Source organism: Dasypus novemcinctus, chromosome 4 (assembly GCF_030445035.2).
Source record: "Dasypus novemcinctus isolate mDasNov1 chromosome 4, mDasNov1.1.hap2, whole genome shotgun sequence".
NCBI lineage: Eukaryota > Metazoa > Chordata > Mammalia > Cingulata > Dasypodidae > Dasypus > Dasypus novemcinctus.
In genome coordinates, this window is record NC_080676.1 from 160,095,595 (window position 1) to 160,121,216 (window position 25,622).

Here is a 25,622-nt window from a genome sequence, read left to right on the forward strand (position 1 = left end):
GCCGTGCCAACCCCTTGGGTCTTACTCATGTCACACATTTCATCTATATAACTATAATATAATAAATTTGACTGTGCAAGCCACTACATTTTGTATTAACATGTTACAATGGCCATAGAAAACATATACAAAATACTTGGAGTGTTTTAAAATGAAATGATATATAAATAACAGGCAACACATTACTTCAGACCTAATTTTTCAATGCTATTTGGGGCAAACATTGTGAAAAATCACTAAGTGATACAGGTTTAAATTTAACCAGCATTGAAGAAATTTAAAACGAGTTGTGTTGGGGAGCGGATGTAGCTAAAGCAGATGAGTCCCTGCTTCCCATGTGGGAAGTCCCACGATTGGTTCCCAGAGCCTCCTAAAAACAAAAAAAATAGAAGCAAAACAAATGAAAAACCAACTCAGGGCAGCCAATGTGGCTCAGTGACTAAGCACAAGTTTCCCACATATGAGGGTCCCAGGTTCAATAACCGGCCTCTGTTACCTCAAAAAAAAAAACAACCCTATTTTCTTTTCTTAAAAGCTTATTTCCATTCATCCTTCTCCTTCACCCCTCAAAGACCATTTCCCCAACAAATTGCTGTTTTCACCAAATCCTAGTAACTTTTACCTAAGCTCCCATCCTGCACTCCTAGATTCTTGCAATGAACTCATTAACCTCCTTTAACATTCATCCTTTCATCCCTCAAAATCAACACCTATTTTACAGTACAACAGATTTCTCTACCTAAAATTTAAAAGAAACCTGTTTTCAGTTATCACTTTAATATGTTCCCAAAATAAGGGCCAGACAGAGAGGCATGTCCAACATTCAACCCTGGCTCCACTGAGGACAGGCCCCCTTCAGCCCACGGATGTACCGTAAGTTCCTATTTTCATATCTTTGCTGATAATTCCCCTAACTTTTTGAATGTGTTCTTCCCACGCCATCTACCCTTGAGAAAACTGTTCAAATCTCAACTCTTTCATAAACCCTTTCTTAACATATCGAGCTTTCAATGATTTCTCCCATTTCTCTCAGAAAATATTCAATATTCAAATCAATATGACTTTTCAAAGACAAAACCTAAAATGTTAAGTTGATTTTAAAACAAAGAACAAATGAACTACACAAAGATCAACCAAACATATTAATAACTTACTCTCCTTTTTCCAGATGATGTTTTAGGAAGATCACTATCCTCCTAAGAATAAAATCAGAGACCTTAAATATTAGATTCACAATAGAAATGTAATCATCTGAAATAAAAAGCTCTCAAGGACATCTGTAACAGTCTTACTAGGGTTATAAAATTTTCTTAACAAAATACAAAGATTGACTCTATCACCCACAATCCACTAAAAAAAAATTTTTTTTACATATTCCTTAAGAACATGAACTAATTCTAAACTTCCAAAGTAAAAAGTTGTTTTGTGCACTTCCTGAATAGGAAAGCACACAAACAGCTTTAAATGAGTTTTACCTCAATCCATTAAACTCCAGAACCACATATACTACCCCCTAAAGTGACTGGACTTCATGATTTACACAATTTGATCATTTATACCCATAATCACACACAGGCAGAAACACTTCAGAGATATTGTAGACTCAGTCCAAACAACAAAAGTAAAGCAAATATTGCAATCAAGGAAGTCACATGAATTTCTCGGTACCTCAGTGAATATAAAAGGTACGTCTACACTACACTGGAGTCTAGTAAGTGTGCAATAGCATTGTCTAAAAAAATGTACATACCTTAATTTAAAAATTCTTTATTCATAAAAAACGCTTACTATCATCTGAGCCTTCAGTGTGGCATAATCTTTTTACTGGTGGAAGGTCTTGCACCTCAATGTAGATGGCTGCTCAGAGATCAGGGTGGGGGTGCTGAAGATGGGGTGGCTATGGCAATTTTTTAAAGTAAGACAATAAAGTACGGCACATTGACTCTTCCTTTCACGAAAGATTTCCTGGTAGTACCCTGTTCAATGGCATTTCACTCACAGAACTTCTTTCAGAATTGGAGTCAATCCTCTCAATCTGTGCTGCTACTTAATGAACTAAGTTGATGTAGTATTCTAAATAATTTTATTGTCATTTCAACAATGTCAACAGCATCTTCACGAGGAGGAGATTCCATCTCAAGAAACCACTTTCTTTGTTGATCCCTAAGAAGCTACTCCTCATCTGTTTAAGATTGCAGCAATTCAGTCGCATCTTCAGGCTGTAGTGCTCATTCTAGTTCTCTTGCTATTTCTACCACATCTGCAGTTACTTCCTCCACTCAAGTCTTGAACCCCTCAAAGTCATGCATTAGGGTTGAATTAACTTCTTCAAAACTCCTATGAATGCTTGTATTTTGACCTCCACCTATGAATCGTAAGTATTTTTAAATGCATCTACAATGGGGAATCCTTTCCAGAAGGTTTTCAATTGACTTTACCCAGATCCATCAGAGGAATCATTACTTATGGCAGCTATCACCTTAAGAATGTACTCAATAATAAGACCTGAAAATCCAAAGAACTCCTTAATCCATGGGGCTACAGAATGAATTTTGTGTTAGCAGGCATGAAAACAACATTCACCTCTTTGCACATCTCCCTCAGAGCTCTTGGGTTACCAGGCCTATTGTCAATAAGCAATAATATTTCAAAACAAATCTTTTTACTGAGCAGTGAGTCCCAACTGTGGGCTTAATACTCTGTGTACCATACTGTAACCAGATGTGCTACCACCCAGGCTTTGTGGTTCTATTTTAGCATAATTCTTAAGGGCTCTGAGATTTTTCAGTAAATGAACAATGGCTTCAACTTAAAGTCACCAGCATAGTTCCAACAAAAAAGACAGTTGGTCCTTTGATGCTTTGAATCCAGGCACTGACTTCTTCTCTTAGCTATGAAAAGTCCTAGATGGCATCTTCTTCAAAAATAAGGCTATTTCATCCACAATGAAAATCTGTCATTTAATGTTGCCAACTTCATCAGTTATCTTAGCTTAATCTTCTAGATAACTTGATACAGCTTCTACATCAGCACTTTTTGTTTCACTATGTACTTTTATGTTATGGAGACAGCTTCTTTTCTTAAACCTCATGAACCGCACTCTGCTAGCTTCAAACTTTTCTTCTAAATTTTCCTGACCTCTCTCAGTCTACACAGAACTGAAGACAGTTGGAGCGCCTGGCTGTGGATTATGCTTTTGCTTAAGGGAATGTTGTAGCTGATGTGATCAAACAGACAGACCATTAAAACTTGCTCCACACATCAGCAATAAGGATGTTCCACTTTATCATTTGTGTGTCTACTGGAGTAGCCCTTATAATTCCTTTCAAGAACTTTTCCTTTGGAGTCCCACCTTGGCTAACCATATGGCTCAAGAGGCCTAGCTTTGGCCTATACTGGCTTTCTACATGCCTTCCTCACTAAGCCTAATCATTTCTAGCACTTCATATAAGGTGAGAGACATGCAACTCTTCCTTGCAACTGAACATGCAGAGGGTTATTAACTGGCCTAATTTTGATACTGTTGTTTCTCAGAGAATAGAGAGGCCCAAGGAGAGGAGAGAAATCAGAGAACAGCCAGTCGACACAGCGGTCAGAACACATAACATTTATCTGATTAAGTTTCCTATTTTATAAAAGGTAAGTGGTTTGTGGCACCCCTAAACAATCACAAAAGTAACATCAAAGATCACAATGAAAGATGACCATCACAGATATAATAATGGAAAAGTTGGAAACAGTGTGAGAATTACCAAACTATGACACAGAGACACAAAGTGTGCAGTGTACATGCAGTGCACTTGGAAAAATGGCTACAAAAGATTTGCTCAATGCAGGTTGCCACAAACCTTCAATTTTTAAATGCAATCCCTGCAACAATAAAATGAAGTACAATAAAATGAGATGTCTCTATCAGCATATACATTTGTATTCCAATGTAAGTTAGCATAAAAGCCAGTACACTAAAACTAACAATTTGTATACAAACTGACGTTGTATTGTTTTTAAGGAGTAGTCTTCCTAAAACTCCATACAATAACCTGATTTTGCAGCAAGTGTTAAAGCTACAAAGCACCAGTGATTTGTACCTGTGCACTCCTTACACTTCTGTACTACCGTTGAGTGTGGCAGTTTGATATTATTTATGAATCCCAAAAAGAGATACAGATTATGTTTGTAAACTGGTCTGCTCCTCTGGGTGTGATACCCTTTGATTGTATTGGATTCAAAGGCAGAGATGCCTTTGATTAAATTATGTCAGAAATAGGGCTTCGATTCAACCACATTATTAGTGTGTACAGGGTTGAGTCCCCTGATCACTCCCTTGGGAAGTCAATAAAACAGACTCCTACACAGAAGCAGAGACACATGAGAAGTACATTCACAGAAAAAGACAAAGCAAAGGAAGAGAAACAGCTTATTAGAAAGAGCAGAGGCCCTGGTAAGAGAGATGGGCCTGGTATCTAACAGCTGACCTTGTGGAAAGAAGAGAGCAGCTGAGCCTAGAATGAAATGAGCCCCAGGGAGAGAGACAAGCCTTTGCCAGCCTACAGTTGAGATGGGAAGAAGTTGGGCCCATGGAGCCTTAAGAGGAAGAAGGAAGGCTGTACCCTCTCAGACATCACCCATCATCCTAAGGCAACATGTGGCAAGAGACTTTGGGTAAGAAAGTACCTCTTATGGTACCTTGAGCTGGACTCTTTAGGGCCTGGTAAATGTAAGCTTCTACCCATATAAATATCCTTTATAAAAGTCAACAGAGTTCTGGTACTTTGCATCAGCATCCCCTTTAGCTAACTAATAAAGTGAAGAAAAGGACTTTATGGTATATTTTGAGCATGGTCAAGTTCACTAATATTCAATTATTATTAAACCAAACACTCAAATGTTCATTTTACCAAAAACCCCCAAGGTACTTTTTATACGTATGCCTTTCTCTAGCTAAAATTTGAAAAGAGAACACATTCGAAAACTGAAGTTATTTAGGTATATTTTGTTTACCTGGCATCGATTATTGGCTACATTATTTCATTTATCACCCCAATAATTCTTTAAAAAAAAAAAAAGGTTTTTCAAATGCCATTTTTCAGTTCCCTAGAATATAGGAAGAACTGACGCTAGAGAATCCACATTTCCTATTTCACTCAACATTTTTTAGTTACCATTTCAGATGAACCAATATTATAAAATTCACAAACTTCATACCAAATCTTCAGGATTTTGTTCATCATTTTCGGATGTGTTAGAAAGTTCTGAGATATGTGTACAGTCTTGACACCTGAAAAGCAATGTTTCACTTTTTAAAAAGTATGCAGATTATTGTCTGTTTCAAAGGATTCAAAATATACATTTAAATGAAAACAGTTCTGTAACCTATGCATATCTAACTTCCAAGCAGAAGGTTTTAGCCCTATACTCTGTGGAAATAAAATTGAAATTAAAATGTTTTTTTAATTAAGTATGTATGGAAATTACACTGGCATTCCCAAAATAACAAAGGTATGATTTCAAAAGGATAAATACATGGACAAGTTTTCTTAAGCTTATGTATCATTACCAGCAATATTCTTACAGTGACCACCAGAATAAGACTGATTTGAGAAAACAAAAAAGGACAAATCAAAGTAAAAATTAAAGCAAATAATATTTTAACCTCACTGTGCAAAAAATAAAGTAAAAAAGCAAAAATAGACACATATAGGCCTGAAAGAGATGAAAATGGGTACATGATCTCTATAAAACAGAAAATAGGGATCTGGGGAACAGTAGCTAAGTAAGGGTCAGCCCAGGAAAGTGCCATGTAATTGGAATAACTAGAAAGAGACATCCCTGAGTTATTGCTAGATAACAAAAATGATAGAACAGTTTAAAAATTATTTCCTCAAATATAATTCTCTCAATTTTTACAGCTATAGGAAAGGGCATTCAAGGTCAGATGGCAAAACTAACTTTATAGGAAACTGAATCGAAGTTATTTGTCCAAAGACACAATAACTGTTCATTAGAAGAACTTAGGCTAGGACTTGAGTCTCATTTTTCAGGTGGTTTCATTCTACTATTCTAAATTTGCTCCCCAATGCAAGAAAATGTACAGAATACTTATGTGTGCAAATATTTTCAAAGAATACAGTAAAAAAAAAAAGATTAAAACTCAACCTTAGGGCGGCGGACTTGGCCCAGTGGTTAGGGGGTCCGTCTAACACATGGGAAGTCCGCAGTTCAAACCCCGGGACTCCTTGACCCTTGTGGAGCTGGCCCGTGCACAGTGCTGATTCACGCAAGGAGTGCCATGCCACGCAGGGGTGTCCCCCACGTAGGGGAGCCCCACGTGCAAGGAGTGCGCCCTGAAAGGAGAGCTGCCCAGCGCGAAAGAAAGTGCAGCCTGCCCAGGAATGGTGCTGCACGCACGGAGAACTGACACAACAAGATGACACAACAAAAAGAAACACAGATTCCTGTGCCGCTGACAACAACAGAAGCGGACAAAGACGACGACACAGCAAATAGAGAACAGAGAACAGACAACCGGGGTGGGGGGAGGGGAAGGGGAAGAGGAGAGGAATAAATAAATAAATCTTTAAAAAAAAAACAACAAAACTCAACCTTACCTAAGATACGAACTATAATTAGTAGTGATACTTAGACAATGCTCTTTCATAATTTGTTACAGAAGTTTCACAACAACGCATGGTATTTGTAGTGGGATGATGTAAGGGAGCCCTACATGATCTTATATATGTTTCTTCTGTAAGTCACAATTTTTATCATACACTATTTATGTTATTTATGAATGATAGACTTCAACAAATTATTTTGTAAATTAAAAAAATAGGCATTATTGTTAAAGAAAATACAAGTGCCAGTAAACATTATTTTCTTTTTTAAATAAGTTAGGAATTTTTATGTGGTATAGAAAAGGTATGCATAAAGTCAAAATAAAACTGAAAACACTAATTTATTAAATGTTAACATTAAAGCATTCTTTTATGTATTAAAGTCTCGCATAACAATGAAAAAGAATCTAAAATAAAATATTGTCAACAAATTTCCTTATTTTAAAAAAACTCAAATTTATCATGAGAAAACATCAGACAAGCTAAATTTAAATAGGTACTACAAAATAAGTGACTCTTCAAAAATGCTGAGGCCATGAAAGACAAGGAAAAACTGAGGAACAGATTGGAGGCAACTAAGAAAACGCTGAATGCAATGAGGATTCTGAATTATATCCTAAAACAGAAAGAGAACAGTGGTATAAAAACTCATGAAATCGAAGAGCAGATGTGGCTCAAGCAACTGGGCTTCCATCTACCATACAGGAGGTTCAGGATTCAATACCCAGGGCCTCCTGGTGAAGATGAGCCGGCCCGTGTGGCAAGCTGGCCGAGGCAGAGTGCTACCCCGCTCAGGAGTGCTGGCCCACAAGGCAAGCTGGTCCATGCAGAGAGCTGATACAGCAAGATGGTGCAACAAAAAGAGACATAGAAGAGAGACAATAAGGGATGCAGCAGACCAGGGAGCTGAAGTGACATAAGAGAATGATCACCTCTCTTCCACTTCAGAAGGTCCCAGGATTAGTTCCTGGAGCCTCCTAATGAGAACACAAGCAGACACAGAAGAACATGCAGCTAATGGACAGAGAGAGCAGATAATGGAAGGAGGGGCTAGAAATAAATACAAATCTTAAAAAAAAAAACTCATGAAATCGAAGTAAGTCCTATACCTTTCATCAATAGTTCTGTGTTACCCAAGGTGAATTAATGTTTTTAAAAGAGTATATTTATGTAAAATGCTAACATCAAGGTGATATTGGGTAAAGGGGATACAGCAATTACTCTGTAGTATAAAATTATCTCAAAAGTTTTAAAAAGTAGACTAAACTGTTTTTGGTGGTTTGAAGCTGTATAACCCCAGAAAAATGTTGTTAAAACTAATCCATTTCTGTGGGTGTGAACCCATTATCAGTAGGACCTATTGATGAGCTACTTCAGTTAAGGTGTGGTCCCCCTCAAACAGGAGGGGTCTTAATCCTATTATTGGAGTCCTTTCCAAGACAATGAAATTCAGACAGAGAAAGAAAGCCACAGAGGGAACAGCCAGAAGCTGAAATACAGCAGGAGAAAAAGGGACAGACTAGGAGACACTGCCATATCCCTCACCATATGACAAGCTAAGGACCCCAGGACCACCAACAGCCAGCCCCATAACATCGCAGGGTTCAGGGAGAAAGCATTGCCTTGATGTTGCCTTCATTTAGACTTTCCTTTACCCTCAAAACCATAAGCAAATAAATCCCATTGTTTAAAACTGACTATCCTGGTACATACTTGAGCAGTCTAGGAAGCTAAAACACTGTTCAGTTCCTTATACTTTACTAAAATTATCAAAGTATAAAAATAAATGTCATTTAAATTAATATATTAAAAGTGAATATAGGCGGCGGACTTGGCCCAGTGGTTAGGGCGTCCGTCTACCACATGGGAGGTCTGCGGTTCAAACCCCGGGACTCCTTGACCCGTGTGGAGCTGGCCCATGCGCAGTGCTGATGAGTGCAAGGAGTGCCCTGCCACACAGGGGTGTCCCCGTGTGGGGGAGCCCCATGTGCAAGGAGTGCATCCTGTAAGGAGAGCCGCCCAGCGCGAAAGAAAGTGCAGCCTGCCCAGGAATGGTGCCACACACACGGAGAACTGACACAACAAGATGACGCAACAAAAAGAAACACAGATTCCCGTGCCACTGACAACAACAGAAGCGGAAAAAGAAGCAATAAATAGACAGAACAGACAACCGGGGTGGGAGGGAAGGGGAGAGAAATAAATAAATAAAAACAAAATCTTTAAAAAGAAAAAAAAAGTGGATGTAATTCAGAGAGTAAAAAATTAAAAAGTGGATCATTCTAGAAGCACAAAATATGCAAACCAAGGTACTTTAACCACAGTATCTATAACAGGAGCCAACTTACTTGATAAATTTTAAAAGCTGGTCAGTTATCTTCTTAGCTGATCTTGCAATTACACTTCCAGGTTCGTTAAATGTTCTGGCATTATGTTCTATATATCTGACTTCCCAAACTAATGCAGATAGCCTCCTTCAAAATAAAGCAGGCAATTTAAGACTTACAAAGTGAGAAAACACAGAAACCAAGTGAAAAAGCAAATTTTTCTTCGTTTACTATGTTAATTAGTCAGCATGATATATTAATTAAATTATTAAATACAGGGAAACCGACTTTGGCCCAGTGGTTAGGACGTCGGTCTACCACATGGGAGGTCCGCGGTTCAAGCCCCGGGCCTCCTTGACCCGTGTGGAGCTGGCCCATGCGCAGTGCTGATGCGCGCAAGGAGTGCCGTGCTACACAGGGGAGCCCCACGCGCAAGGAGTGCACCCATAAGGAGAGCCGCCCAGCGCGAAGGAGGGAGCAGCCTGCCGAGGAATGGCGCCGCCCACACTTCCCTTGCCGCTGACGACAACAGAAGCGGACAAAGAAACAAGACGCAGCAAAAAGACACAGAAAATAGACAACTGGGGGAGGAGAGGGGAATTAAATAAATAAAAATAAATCTTTAAAAAAAATAAAAAATAAAAAAAATAAATTATTAAATACAAAGTTACAATGAAAAATCTAATGCCATCAAAATGGTATCATTAATAACTGATCATAATCATAAGCAAAATTATATTGGACATTAATTTAACAGATCACTTTATCACATAAAGAAAACCAACACAGCATCCTTTCCTTTTCACAATACCCAGTGTTAACACTGAAGGTGTTGAAACTCAATGAAAAAACGTGTTAAAATACAATCACTCTTCACTCTAGGAGATATCACCATGGACCTCAAAGAAATAAAGACTATCATAAGAGGATACTTTGAAAAACTATATTCCAACAAAAATGACAATTCAGAGTAAATGGACCAATTCCTAGAAAGACATAAGCAGCCTATATTGATGAAAGAAGAAATTGACAATCTCAAACCAATTACAAGTAAAGAGATAGAATTGGTCATTAAAAACCTCCCAACTAAGAAGAACCCTGGGCCAGACAGCTTCACAGTTGAATTCTACAAAATATTCCGGAAAAGAACTAATGCCAATCTTGCTGAAACTATTCCAAAAAATTGAAACAGAATGAACATTGCCTAACTCATTCTATGATGCCAACATTACCTTAATACCAAAGCCAAACAAAGACAACACAAGAAAGGAAAATTACAGACCAAAAACACAATCACTCTTATCAATCTTACAAAAAATTGGCAAAGTGGTTTCTGATTTTGATGCACATTCCTTTGTTTGACTATAGAGCTGTATTATGGTGATAGTGTAGACTCAAGAAATATTTTAAAATGGTAAATTTCTAAACATAATTTAATTAGGAAAAAAGCACACCATCAATTGCTAAAAAAAAAAAAGATCATTGAGAGAAGAAAGTTTTATAGTTAGCAGTGCTCAAGACCCCAAAAATAAAAGGGAATTAATCCTTTTGGGAAATTAATCACTCAAAGGCAAGGGTCTACTTACTAACTAAACTAAATTTTATTATATAAAAGCAGTTAACAGAGATGTGAAAATACAAATTAATAAAAAAATTTAACTTTTTACTAGTTAACATTATTTGTAAGAAAAACAGACTACTGAAGATTGAGAATCGAGAGAGGGATATATGCCTACCCCTAGAGGCATCTAACAGAGTCTTATATTCAAGACCAAGAAATTACTATACTGAAAGAAGAGAATGGAATGGAATGGAAAATAATTTTTTATCAACCCCAAATCTCCCCAACAGCACCATCAACCACGACTATCTCGTTACTTCAGTTAATATGACCAAATATAGAGGTAAGTTTTTACTAACCTGTAAAATCGATTAACAAGCCTCATTCGAATCGTGTAAAGGTCAGTTGGATAAGCGACCACAGTACAGTACTTTGGATATGTACACAGATCAACCGGGCCTGCAAAAGCAGCTGCTATATCTATTAGGGCACAAAAGTTTTCATCAATGAATTCATGACCTCTAAAATGGTACTTCACATAAATCATTCATAAAATAAGAATTTTGTTAAACAGGCTAAACGAAAATGGAAGAAATAGTAAAGAACATGACCATAATTACATTACTATTTTAAAATGCTTTTATGAGAAAACCTTTTGCCTTAAAAAACAAAACTTACCAAGATTCAAAAGCTGATCTATGCCACTGATAATTCGTTCACATTCTTCATCTCTCGATTTCTGACCCCATTCACCATCTTGGGGGTTGTAGAGCAATTTCTCTAGTTCATCTGAAGTAACAGAAATACTAGCTCCTAATTCTTCAGGTGGATCAACTATGAATTCCATCAAAAATGGAAGATGAAAAGAAAACAAAAAAATTAAACCACAAAATGAATGCTTACTATATTTAAGATCAATATTCAAAGCTCATAACATAGGTTATAGCCCCAGCCAAAAATAGAACTTATATTGACAACTCCTTTAAAATTATCAAATTAAAATACCAACTTGCTTAAATTCAGATACCAGTGCAATCTGCCTGGCTCCAATAAAAAAACCCTAACAATAATCACATGCTCAGCATATTTCATCGGAGTGAAACAATCCAGAAGAGTCTGAAGAAAACATACTTATGTGACAATAATAAAATTTAAAAACTTATGCACAATAAAAAATTAATTTTAAACTGTCAAGACAAATTGCATAAAATAATCTCAACATGACAAATGGCTAATTTCCCTCTTTTTAAAAGCTCGAATGGAGCACAGAGGAGTTTAAAAACTATAAGAAAAAGAAGCAAAAAATCTAACAAAGAAATTCAAGGAAAAATATAGAGACAAAAAAATACATACCAGAAAGACTCATTCTCCTTAGTTAATGAAGGTAACTTTTCCCATACTCTCTTTTTTTTTCCTCTCTTAGGTTAACAATATGATAATATCTACTGTTACAAATGTGTGGACACAGTAATTAATTCTCACTAACTTGAAGGAATTGTGAACTGGTGTAAAATTTGGGGGAACAATTTAGTAGCATCAAAAAGCATAATGCGGGGAGCAGATATAACTCAAGCAGTTGAGCACCTGCTTCCCACACGGAGGTCCCAGGTTTGGTCCCCAGTGCCTGCTAGAAAAAAAAAAGAAATAAACAATAGGCAACAAGTGAAGGGATAAACTCAGGGGAGCCAATGTGGTTCACTGATTGAGCACCTGCTTCCCACATATGAAGTCTGGGGTTCAATATCCGACCCCCATACCTCAAAAGAAAAAAAAATTAAAATGCATAATGTACCTACCCTTGTGCCAATTAGCTTCACTGTTAGAAATCTGTCCCAAAGTTATACTCATAAAATTATAGCAAGATATGTGAAGGTTGTTCACACTGGCAGTGCTTATTAAAAAAAAAAAAAAACTAAAAATAAGATAATAAAAAGAAAATAAATGTCCATTGGAGGGGACTATTTGACTAAATATTTTTAACCAAGAATAAGATATTACTATAGTATGAAATAAAATATACTTAAGGTATTTTTCCATTTAATATATAAAGGCAAAAGTATATTATAATATCATTTATAGGAACAATTTAGATTAACACTTTAATCATTAGAACAACAAAAGGTCAACAAGGAAATAAGAGAATTTGAACAATACAATGAACAAGATAGATATATACAGAGCACTGCATCTCAAATCAGCAGAATATATATTATTCTCAAGTGCAAATGAATCTCCAGGACTGACCACGTTAGGTCACCAGGCAAGCCTCAATAAATATAAAATGATTAAAATTATACAAAGCACCTTCTCAGTTCAAAATGGAATGAAACTGGAAATCAACTACAGATGGGAAGGGGAAATCTACAAATGTGTAGAGACGAAACAACACACTCCTAAACAATCAGCGGGTCAAAGAAAACTTATAGGATACAGCAAAGGGAGCTCTTAGAGAGAAATTTATAGCCCTAAATTCCTGTATCAAAAGAGAAGGATGGAGGCAGACTTGGCCCAACGTATAGGGCGTCCGCCTACCACATGGGAGGTCCGAGTGCAAACCCCGGGCCTCCTTGACCCGTGTGGAGCTGGCCCATGCGCAGTGCTGATGTGCGCAAGGACTGCCCTGCCACGCAGGGGTGCCCCCCACATAGGGGAGCCCCACGCACAAGGAGTGCACTCCGTAAGGAGAGCCACCCAGCGTGAAATAAAGTGCAGCCTTCCCAAGAATTGGTGCCGCACACACAGAGAGCTGACACAACAAGATGACGCAACAAAAAGGAACACAGATTCCCGGTGCCACTGATAAGGACAGAAGCAGTCACAGAACAACACACAGCGAAAGGACACAGAGAGCAGACAACAGGGGGGGAGGGGGGGATAAATAAAAAAAAATAAATCTTAAAAAAAAAAAAAAACAAGAGGTAAAATCAAAGCTCTACCTGAAAACTGAGAAACTAGAAAAACAACAGTAAACCATTCAAAAAGCAAGCAGAAGGAAACAAACAATATAGATTAGAGCAGAAATAAATGAGATTGAGAACAAAAAGACAATAAAGAAAAATCAACAAAACCAAAAGCTGGTTGTCTGAGGTCAATAAAATTGACAAATCCTTAGCAAGAAAAAAAGGTTAGATGCAAATAAATAAAATCAGAAATGAAAGGGGTAAATAATGACTGACCCCACAAAAATAAAAGGGTTCCTAAGAGGATACTATGAAAAACTGTATGCCAACAAACCAGAAAACCTAAATGAAACAAATTCCTAGACACACACAAGCAACCTAAAAAGACTCTACAAGAAATACAAGAACTTAATCAACCAATCACATTTGAGATTGAGTAAGTCATCCAAACTCTCCCAAAAAATCCAAGACTAGATGGCTTCACAGGTAAATTCTATCAAGAATTTCAACAAGAATTAACACTAATCCTGTTTAAATTCATCCAAAAAAAATTTAAAGGAATAATTTCCCAATACATTTTATGAAGCAAACATCACCCTACTGACAAAGCCAGATAATTATACTATAAGAAATGCAAATTACAGTGTAAGGCCATATATATTACTAGAAAGAAGGCTAAAAAAAATGTATAACATGGTACTCTATAGCACAGTAAAACTGCATGTGAAAAATGAATATAGGTAAAATTGCATATATTAGAGCATATTTTTCTTTGAAACTAAGTTAATACAAGATGTTAATATCAGACAAATAAAAACCATTATGGCAAGTGAAAAGAAACCAGACATAAAGTACTACATATTGTATGATTCCATTTATATATAATGTAAATATTAATCAATTTATAAAGATGAAATTAGGTTAGTGGTTATGTAAGGCTGGAGAAGGATACAGAACAAGAGGTGATTGCTAAAGAGTGTGGAGATTTCCTTTAAGAGTAATGAATCTGTTCTAAAATATTTTAAGATGATGAATGCGCAACATTGTGATTATACTAAAAGTCACCGACTATACACTTTGGAGAGACTGTATGGTATGTAAATATATCTCAATAAACCTGCTTAAAAACTAAATAAATAAATATGCAAGAATAGCCAGGAATATAAGAGCTACTTATGGCACGGGAAGCGGATGTGGTTCAACTGATAGAGCATCCATCTACCAAATGGGAGGTCCAGGGTTCAAACCCAGGGCCTCCTGACCCATGTGGTTAGCTGGCCCACGCACAGCACTGCCATGCACAATGAGAGCCATGCCACGCAGGGTTGTCCCCTGCATAGGGGAGCTCCATGCACAAGGAATGCACCGTGCATTGAGCCGCCCCTGCAAAGAAGCGCAGCCCACCCAGGAGTGGTGCCACACACATGGAGAGCTGACACAGCAAGATGATGCAACAAAAAGAGACACAGATGAACACACAGGGAATGGACATGGAGAGCAGACAACGGGGAGGGGGGGCACAAGGAGAAAAATAAATGAAAAAATAAATCTTTAAAAAAAAAAAGAGCTACTTAGGGCAAAGAAAGCAGAGAGATTCAGAAGTGAAGAATTTTCTTGTTTATTATTATTGAAATAATGAAAATGTTCTAATGGTGACTGAAGTATGAATGCACAACTATGTGGTTATACCAGATACCACTGATTGTACATTTCAGATGAACTGTATGATTAATGTGTATCAATAAAATTGATTTGAAAAAAAACGAAAGAAAATTACAGATCACATATCTCTAAAGAACATAGATAAATAAAATGAGCATGAGCCTAATAGGGAAGGACAGACTACCGTGTCAAGCCATTAGCATTGTTGCAAGTATCTTATCAAGCTTGTCCTTCAAGGAGTCAAGCCTGGTGGTTACTGTGGGCCTCAAGGGCAAGGGGAGGGAGAAATGGAAGTGTTCTGCATGATCTTGCAATGATGGATACAGGCAGTGTTAAATTTAAACAAAAATTTATCAGAGTGGATGGTCTAAAATGTAAACCATAATGTAAACCATTGACCATGGTAGATATGTTTCAATATTTGTACATCAGTTTTAACAAATGTATCATCCACATGTAAAAGAGTTATTAATATGGGAAGGGGGAAAAGGGATTGATGTTGGGTATACGGAAGTCTCCTATATTCTGTATGACTTTCTGTGACCTAAAACAACTTTAAAAATGAAATGAAAAAAAGTAAGATACTGGGGAAGAAAAGGAATAAAATGCCACTGTACATAAAGGACAACAGATAACAGATAATACAGTGATGAAAGGCAAGTAAAAAAATTTTTTTAAAATATTTTTTAATACCCCAATTTATTTTAACTCATTTTAGTTTTAGTTTTTCTAAAGTATTATGTAATTTATGTAAACATAAATTATTTTATATTTAAACCTATCATTATTTCATTTTCCTACTAATTACATTTGATAATATTCATGACTTCATTTATGAAGAGGTTTTGGATCACAAAAGGGCTATAGCTATGACAGGGGAGTATAATTGGTGTGGGGTATCAGTGACGGGGAATACATGGCAGGAAGTTCACCTGGGCATATATATAAAGTACATAAATATGTTCAAATGTTTTCTACCCACAATTGCCACAGTGGTTAAAGATTCACCCAACAACTAAAATACTGAATTCCCATCCTGGGGAGCTGTGCCACATTCTCTAATGGAACAGCAATAATCCCTCAAATTTAGTGACAATGACTAGTAGAGGATGGTCAATTGATGGGTCCTTAATACTGATTATGCTTATGAGCCTTTGCTCTTGAAACTGCACCTTGGCCTAGTGTTGTAGGGTGCCTGAGAGTTACCTCCTGAGAGCCTCCATATTGCCTCTCTCTAAGCCAAACTCAACATATAAATGCATGACCTTCCCCCCCAGCATGGGACATGACTCCCAGGATGAATCTCCCTGGCACAGAGCGATTACTACCAAGCACCGGCTGGTGATGCAACTGGAAAAAGACAATGAAAAAAAGGGGAAAAGGTTAAGACAAATGAGTTTTATATGCCTAAGAGACTTCAAAGTGAGTCAGGAGGTCATCAGAGAGGTAACACTTATCCACGTCTCAGCAGGATCACATAGACCGCCAAAATAGATACTACCCCAAATAGTGGGGTTCCTGAGGGCTCTGGAGACATCCAGTTCCTACAGTTATGGTAGATAGCTCCGGAGTATAGTGCCTTGACAATGAGCCCTACTTTGGAATTTGTGCTCCTGAGTGTGACACAGTTGGACTCAGATGTGACTTCTCTATACATGCCTCTTCTGTCCCTTTTATTTGAACTTATAGCTGGTGGTGGAGTTGGCAGGTGTAAGTCCAAGAGACTTGAATCTCTGGGCTGTCTGTGTGCCAGATGGACCATGAGTCTCAGCAAAGTTGCACCACCTACTCTCCAGTTCATTGGATTCATCACACCAAGGAAACGAGAGTCTACAACAGCAAGCAAGAGAGTCCCATCCATCAGCCATATGGGATCGAAGCCCCGCTTCTCAATTAGAGGTGGGCATCACCATCCCCAAATCCTCAGGATTGGGGAATAAAATATGGACTAGAGTGGACTTACTGGTATTCTACTATAGACTTATTGTGATTCTAGCAATAGAAGAAATTACATCATTGATGTGGAGACAGTGGCCACTGAAATTGATGAAGTCAGGGAGAGGGAAAAAGAGGTGTAGTATGGGGACATTTTCAGGACTTGGAATTGTCCTGAAGAACAGAGAAACAACAGATACAGGCCATTATATATCCTGCCATAACCTACAGTAATGAGTGGAAGACAGTGTAAACTATAATCCATGCTTAGTGGCAACACTCCAAAATGTGTTTCTCAATTGCAATGAATGTACCATACTAATGAAAGAAGTTGTTAATGTGGAAAAAGTAGGAGATGTAGGGAGTGGGGCATATGGAAATCCCTTATATTTCTTTACGTAACATTTTATGTAATCTAAGCATCTTTGAAAATAAATTTAAAATACTTGCAAATAGAATCCACCAACATACCCAAAGAATTATACCTGATGAACAAGTGGGATTTATTCTTAACATGCAAGGGTAGTTTATCATGGAAATCAATTAATGTAATATACCACATTAACAAGTTGAAAGGAAAAAAAACCACACGATCATCTCAATCAATGCAGAAAAGGTATTCGACAAAATTCAAGACGCTTTCTTCAATGAAAAACTTCAAAAGATAGGAATGGAAGGAAAATTCCTCAATATGATAACGGGCATATATGAAAAGTCCAAAACCAACATCGTACTCAATGGGGAAAAGTTGAAAGCTTTCCAAGATCAGTAACAAGACAAGGATGACCACTGCCACACAGTTATTCAATATCATACTAGAGGTTCCAGCTAGAGCAAATGAACAAGAGAAAAAAATAAAAGGCATCCAAATGTAAAAAGAAGAAAAGCTCTATTTGCAGATGGCATGATCCTATATTCAGAAAATACTGAAATGTCTATGATAAAGCTACTTGAGCTAATAAACAAGTTCACCAAAGGAGCATGATACAAGATCCACAAGCAAAAAATCAGTAAAGTTTCTGAACACTAGTATTAGGATTAAACAATCTGAGGAGGAGATCAGGGGGAAATTTTCATTTACAATACAAACAACAAAACTCAAATAACTAGTAGTCAATTTAACCAAAGAAGTGCAAGAGCTATATTCAGAAAGTTTCAGAGCAATACTAAAAGAAATCAAAGACATCCTAAACAGATGAAAAGACATTCTGAGTTCATGGGTTGGAAGAAGAAACGTTGTGCGGCTGTCAATCCAACCCAAACTCATTTATATATTCAGTGTGGTACCAATCAAAATTCCTACAGCCTACTTTACAGAAATAGAAAGGCTACTAGCAAATTTATCTGGAAGGAAAAGTGATGATAGTAATATGTAACACTGTGAATGTAAATTAACACTAATGAATACCTAACTGAATGTAAGGGAAATTTTAGTCTGGACTATAGTTAATAGAACATTATAATAATATTCTCTCATCTACTATAACAAAGGTACCACACTAAAGCAAAACGTAAAATATGGGGATGGGGATAAGGGAACACTGTTTTGAGCATGATCTTTCTGCAAATCTACAACTTCTCTTAAAAGAATATGTACATACATAAATATATAATGCTCCTACAAGACATTACAAGGAAAAAACAGTCACTTTACAATGGAGAAAGCTGGCAGACACCACCTAAATCAAGTGACTACATCACCAGATGGCTCAAAGTGACATTATGTACCTGTGTTACAATGCACAGAGAAGGACACGACATTGCTTCTATGTTTAAAATGCAAACCCTAAATCACTTCATCTGTAAAATTAGTAATAGGAGAGCAGATATAGCTCAAGCAGTTGAGCGCCTGCTTCCCTCATGGAAGGTCCCAGGTACGGTCTCTAGCCCCAATACCATTAAAAAAAAAAAAAAAAAGAAAAGAAAAAAGAAAAAAATAACAGCATCAACCTCAGAGTAGGAATAAATGAAATCAACTTTTTATAACACAGTAAGACATAAAAGTATATATAGGTTTTTATTTATGTATTATATACTTTATAAACTATAAAAACTTTATACTGCTAGATATTTTTTTATAAGACCCTAAGTTCAGAAGAATATAAAACAAAAGAATTAATGGGTGACTTTCAATAGTAACACTAGAAAAAAAATGTTTGGAAAAAACCATTTAATATAAAGCTAAGCCAAACATCCTGACTAATGAAAATATGTCAGAATAAAAGACAAAGGAAAATGGCTTGGGGCCTAGAACAAACACATCATGATGTCTTCGGACAAAGATTCTAATTGTCTCAAAATGTTGGGTACAGGAAGACATAAGTTTTTATATGGTAAATAAACATTAATAATAAAAGAAAGATTGGTAGTGAAAAAAATGCAGGCAGGAGATAAATCACTCCCGCAAAAACCAAGAAAGAAATAATTCTATAGCCAGAATGTTCAACAAAGCCAAATGAACAGTGTTTAAGGTACAGAAGACCTATTAAAAATTGGTTGTAGGGAAAAAATTGGCTGAAGAAGGAAGGTGATTATTAAAATTGTTGGAGAGAATGAGGCTAAATGCTAAATCCTTCAGAAGGTAATAGGCAGTGGGACTGGAGGCACTGGGTAAGTGATGGCTTTCGATCAGAGACATCTATATCCCATAGTAAGACAGACAAGTTGGCATAAAGCAGAAGTCAAAAGGGAGTTAAATATTTTATTTGAAGAAAAACAAGGGTAACAATAAAAAAATGAGGAAAAGAAAATACAGGATACATGAAGCTGTTACAAGAAAGATGAAAGCGGGATACTAAGATACACCTGGAAAATAAGGACAAGAATTAACGAGACAGGAAAACCTAATTCTGTTGCGTTTTTTATGAAATTCACATTTACAATATTTGAAAACATCAAAAAAAAACACAAATGTGCTCCACGTGCAATATTAAAATATTCAATTTAAAATAACAAAATATTTTCATTTATTTAAAAATTAATTTTCCATACCATTATCAGGAATTGGCTCCATATCCCATGGGCTAAGTTTTTCAATTTCTGTATTGTCCCACCTGTTAAATTCACAAGTGAAAGAGTCTGGTTAGCCTTTCATAATGATAAATTGTGGCTAATAGCTAGGTATTCACTAACAAGAGTAAACAACAGGTTAAAAAATACAAATAAAAAATACAAATCATAACCTCATTAGAGCAAGGAGATTTTTAAAAATTTACAGAGTGCTGCTTCCCCCTGCCCCGCAAAAAAGATACATTATAAAATGCAAATTTAAAAAAATGTACAGCCAGTTCAAAGACAAAGCCAGAAACTCTGTGTCCAATACTGATATTCGAATCCTTGGAAATGAAGAAAATAAAGAATTGATTGCATTCAGAAAAAAGATACCACTTCTGAAGGTGGAATGCGAAATGATCATAACCTAAATTTTGTAGATGACTGTAACCAGAGAAAACTTACAGAAGAAAAGGAAAACTTATCCAGAGGATATAGTGAAAGTATGTGAATCAAGTCCAAATACCTTTGCTATGGAATATGTAATAGGATATCCACATTTTAAATATAATTCTTTCATAATTTAAAATTTCTCTATTCTTTTTAAAGTATGCTTGATAATGCCCAATGATAAATTCAGAATAATACCTACTATGAATAATTCAGGAGAGCAAATGCCTTTTCTTTGTTCTATTAGTCTCTAACTGTAATGTGACTGTTATGTGCAGAACCATACTTAATAGAGTTGTTGTTTCTTTAAACTCATTTCCTAACAATGAGACAGTTTATTTCAGAAAGAAAATAACGGTGACAAGAGCCACTGATTCCATCGAGAATGTGAAAAATAAATGTGGAAATATGTTATCAATATTTAAGAAACTAGGTGATATTAGCGATTAAAAAAATATAAGGCACTTATTAGCATGTTTTTACTAAGTAAGAAATTCACTGTCGTGGGCTTTGTTTTATTTCTACTTATTTTGCTTTAGCCATATCACTTAAAACAGAATTATTCTTATCTGTAATTTAATTGTAATCAGAGTAATGAACCATATCATGAACAACATAGGAATGAACTGTATAATTATAGCAAAAGTAGCAATAAAAAACACTGTGCCCTTTCTAATAAAAAGACGTCAGCAATCAGAACCGAAGAAGTTGTGAATTTTTACCATCTTTACTTTTCTAGTGGTTTTAACCACCTCTTTCAAGATACAGAAGGTATGGAAATTGAAATCATCACATATGTATTGCGTATCTTTTCTACAAGTATAAACTGCCCCAAATCTGAAAAAATGGTATTTTTATATATTTTAACCTACTCTTTTATCACCTTTTTTTAAATCACTTTGTTTTCCCAACATACATCGAAATTGACAAGAAACTATATTATGTTCCATTAGGCTTAGTGTTTTCAATATATTTATTTAAAACTTAAAATATAAAAAAAATTAGAAGTATAGAATTGTTTTCACAGATAAGCATATACTGTCTTTAAAATTGACATTCTCATTATTCTTTTGTGGGTTTTTTTGTTGTTGTTTTTAGAAACAACAGGGACTGAATCCAGAACTTTGTACATGGATAGCAGACACTCAACCAACTAAGCTATACCTGGTCCCCTTCTTTTGGTTTTTAAATAGAGTATTTTTTAAGTTTCTGAAAAATACTTGATGACATGCAGAAATAAGTGGGAAAAAAGTTGATTTTCAATCACTATGGTACATTTTATAATCCCAGTATCATAACAAAAATGTGTAATGTTCCTTGGAAGCAGATACACTATTTGTTCTAGGACTTATCCTCAAAATCCAGAGCCCCTTAGGGTCTTATAAGATAAATTAGAAAGGGAAAAGAGAAAAGCTCTGGTTAACACATTGAAACTTATAGAATTTTGAGATTTTATTGATCCTACGATGTGTAATTTCACAGAGTGGTAAGATGCTGGTATAAGCATTTTATATGCCCTAATATAATGATATAGTCTAGAGTCACCTGCCTTTTATCCTGTGATTCTGAAGAGGTAAAAAAAACATTGGCTTTTAGGACAGGAAAACACTTTGATATTGTCTAGCCTAAATACAATCCCTTTGTTTTACAGTGATATAATTAAGACCCATCCATGTTTTAAATTGTCAACAGTAAGTTCAATTGGAACTGAAGTATCTCAACTCTCTTTGGAACTCTACCATAAATAAAACCATACAGGCTTCATTTTAATTTGTAAATTCCATACACGCTGAAACAGTGGAACAATAAAAGCTATTCTGTATATCAAACTATACCTCGCCAAATAGTCTATGTTGAAAATAAAAGGTCTGGTTTCAAAAAATAATAGTAATTTAAAAATTAGAGGAGCAGATGTAGCTCAGTGGTTGACCAATTGTTCCCCATGTATGAGGTCATGGGTTCAATCCCTGGTACCTCCTAAAAATTAAAAAATAAAAAGAAAGATACATTGTAAGCAGGGGGTATAAAAATGTGTGGCAGGTTCAAGGATAAAGCCAGAAACCCTATGTGCCCAATATTGAGGGTAAGTGAAAAGTAAATTCAAATACAACACAGGAAGGTCATGCTTCAAAAGGTAGGCTTCACTCCACAACCACTGGACATCAAAGAGTTTTTTGGGCAAAAGAAACAATATAATATCAGTTTCTGAGTTATGACTCTGACAACATTAGGGATAGGAAATATGAGGAAGCAGCCAGGCCCTGGAAGCACTAGCAGATGGGGAGCAACAAAGGCATACTTAAGAGACATTTCAAAGTGAGAATGGCATGACTTAATGACAGATTAAGTCATGTTGATTAAACCTCTAACATCTTCATTATTCACAGAAACAACAGCCACGCTGAACTAATGTTTGTCAATGACTAAGTTAAATCTGTATACAAACCGAACAATGTAACACTGGAAATGACTATCAGGATACTGTGGCTGATATGGCTCTTGACTTAACACTGTTCCAAACCACCAAGCATCATCAATTATAGAGCGGAATCTGTCACCTATAAAGAGAAAAAAATAAAACTCAGACATCTACTTGCTAAAGTCTGTTCTATTACACTTTACAACAAAGTTTGACAAAATTCCTCATTCTTTTACAATGTATATACTTCTATAATAAGTATATTAAAAACATAGTTTTTTTGGTGGTTTTTTTTAAAGATTTCCCCCCACAACCCCTCTGTTTGCATTTACTGTGTCTTTTTGATGTGTGCCGGTCATCTTTTTAGGAGGGACCAGGATCCAAACCTGGGACCTCTGATATGGGAGGTAGGTGCCTAACTCCTTGAGCCACCTCCACTCCCTGTCTTGTTCTGTCTCTTAAATGTTTTTCCCCCGAGTTTCTTGTTGCATCATCTTATTGCCTCAGCTCACTGTGCCACCAGTCACATCAGCTCACTGTCTTGCTCATCTTCTCTAGGAGGCACTGGGAAACGGGATTTCCCACCTGGCAGGCGGGAGCTCAATCACTTGAGCAACGTCCGCTTCCCAAGGACATACAGTTTTTGTTTTTAGGAATTACCAGGGTATGAACCAAGGAACTCATACACAGGAAGCAAGGGATAACCACTGTGCTACATCACTCCCCATATAGACATATAGTTTTAAAATAACATTTCCTGAAAAATAAAACAAAATTATAGAAGTGATTATGACTGGAATTTCATCTATGATTTTTCTAATGTTGTTACTATGCAAATACCTCCTCATTTAACATTTCTCCTGATTCTTAAGATGATATATGATAAAAATTAGGTTGTAAGTATACCCAGGAAAAGGTTACATATATATCAGTTAGAAGAATTAAGTGAACACCATATATCACTACCTGGGCACAGTGTAAAAGCAGACAAGCAGATTTTTAGAAGGGGTCCTAGACAAACAAGAAAAAATGTGGAACAAAAAAATTTACCTGGCTTCAGTAGATTTATGTTACTTTGATTTTTAAATGTATTCTACAACTAAATCTAACACTTCTGCTCGGGATATTACTTGTATCTTTATTTTTAAAATATTACAAAAGAAACACAGCCTGCTATAAAAACCATATCCCTTCCTTCCTACCCACCTGGTTTTTTAAAATGAAACACAAACAACAAATAAAGGGTCACCCATCCTGCATTTTGGTAGATTAATCCTTTCCTCAAGGAGAATATCACAGAAACAATATCAATAAAAAATAATGCAAGTTTTACCAGGCAACATACAAAATATTTATATAATGAAATACCCAGCAAATACTCTTAAATAAATAAAGCATGCTTATATTGAATTCTGTAAATGTTTGGGGGAAAAAAACCACAATACCACAGCTACTGGAACTACATGTTTTGAGGTTCTAAATGTACTTTCAGATTTATATAAACACAACTTTTACGTGTATTTTGACTCAAATTACTAAAAAAAGTAAAGCCCCTACCCCCTCAATTAATTACCCTGCAATTAATGAAATTCTAATTTTGACAGTATTTCATTGAATACTTTGTATAGCATTTAAGTTTTCATTAAATGGTGAACAAATATAGATACTGCAAAAAAACCTTCAATTTTAGTAAGAAATCTTTCTAAAGATGAAAATATGAAAGGCATAAACTAATAATTCAAGCTAACATTATTTTTCAAATTTTCTAATGTAAATAACCTAATTTAACATAAATAATAACACTGTAAAAAGTATTACTGTAATCAAAACTAAAAATTAGATATAATTATGAATAGCCTCATAAAAAACATGTGGTTATAAATGAGAGCCAGTTTTTTATCCTAAATACATTTTAATTTAGATAAAATATTTTCTCACTGTAAGATGCATATTCAAAATAAAAAAGCCTTAAAATAATTCATTTTCTCATAGCAAAAGTACCTTTGTTTTGTTTTTGCTACCTGAGCCACTGGTAATGTTCTACAAATCCAAAAATATATCTTTCAAGTATATTTTGGTCTATCAAGAGTAGGATAAAAAACTCCTTAAGTTCTAAATATAGTATGCTACAAACTGAATAGACAAATTTTAGAGGCACAAAAAAGGAATTAACATTTAGTATAGAAGCAGTATAATTTCATAACCACAAAAATAAAACAAAAACCACTCAATTACAAGGAGTGATTGGGAATGCATATTTACAGTTGAGCAACAGTGCATTGGTAGAAGAAAATAAGAGCTTCTAACTTAAATTTCATTGAAGTTCAAAAACACATTAAAGGATGGGAAGCGGACTTGGCCCAATGGATAGGGTGTCTGCCTACCACATGGGAGGTACGCGGTTCAAAACCCAGGCCTCCTTGACCCATGTGGAGCTGGTCCATGCGCAGTGCCAATGGACGCAAGGAGTGCCATGCCACGCAAGAGTATCCCCCATGTAGGGGAACCCCACACGCAAGGAGTGCCTCCCCATAAGGAGAGCCACCCAGCGCGAAAGAAAGTGCAGCCTGCCCAGGAATGGTGCCGCACACACGGAGAGCTGACACAGCAAGATGACGCAACAAAAAGAAACACAGATTCCCGGTGCCGCTGATAAGGATAGAAGCCATCACAGAAGAACGCTCAGCAAATGGACATAGAGAGCAGACAACTGGGGAGGGGGAGGAAGGGGAGAGAAATAAATAAATAAATAACTCTTTAAAA

At 36.1% G+C, this 25,622-nt stretch overlaps 1 protein-coding gene across 2 annotated transcripts in view; it reads right to left on the reverse strand.

Moving 5' to 3' along the window:
- BRWD1 (bromodomain and WD repeat domain containing 1) overlaps window positions 1–25,622 on the reverse strand; it is a 170,236-nt gene that overhangs the window by 17,257 nt on the left and 127,357 nt on the right. The window contains exons 28-34 of one of the 2 annotated variants that reach the window (XM_058296245.2): window positions 22,887–22,998; window positions 19,991–20,052; window positions 11,181–11,336; window positions 10,862–10,982; window positions 8,963–9,088; window positions 5,206–5,278; window positions 1,155–1,196 (exon numbers count right to left, since the gene is read on the reverse strand). In XM_058296245.2, coding sequence (XP_058152228.1) covers window positions 1,155–1,196; window positions 5,206–5,278; window positions 8,963–9,088; window positions 10,862–10,982; window positions 11,181–11,336; window positions 19,991–20,052; window positions 22,887–22,998 — 692 coding nt within the window. The remainder of the gene's footprint in view (window positions 1–1,154; window positions 1,197–5,205; window positions 5,279–8,962; window positions 9,089–10,861; window positions 10,983–11,180; window positions 11,337–19,990; window positions 20,053–22,886; window positions 22,999–25,622) is intronic. The other variant, XM_058296246.2, reaches the window with a different exon arrangement.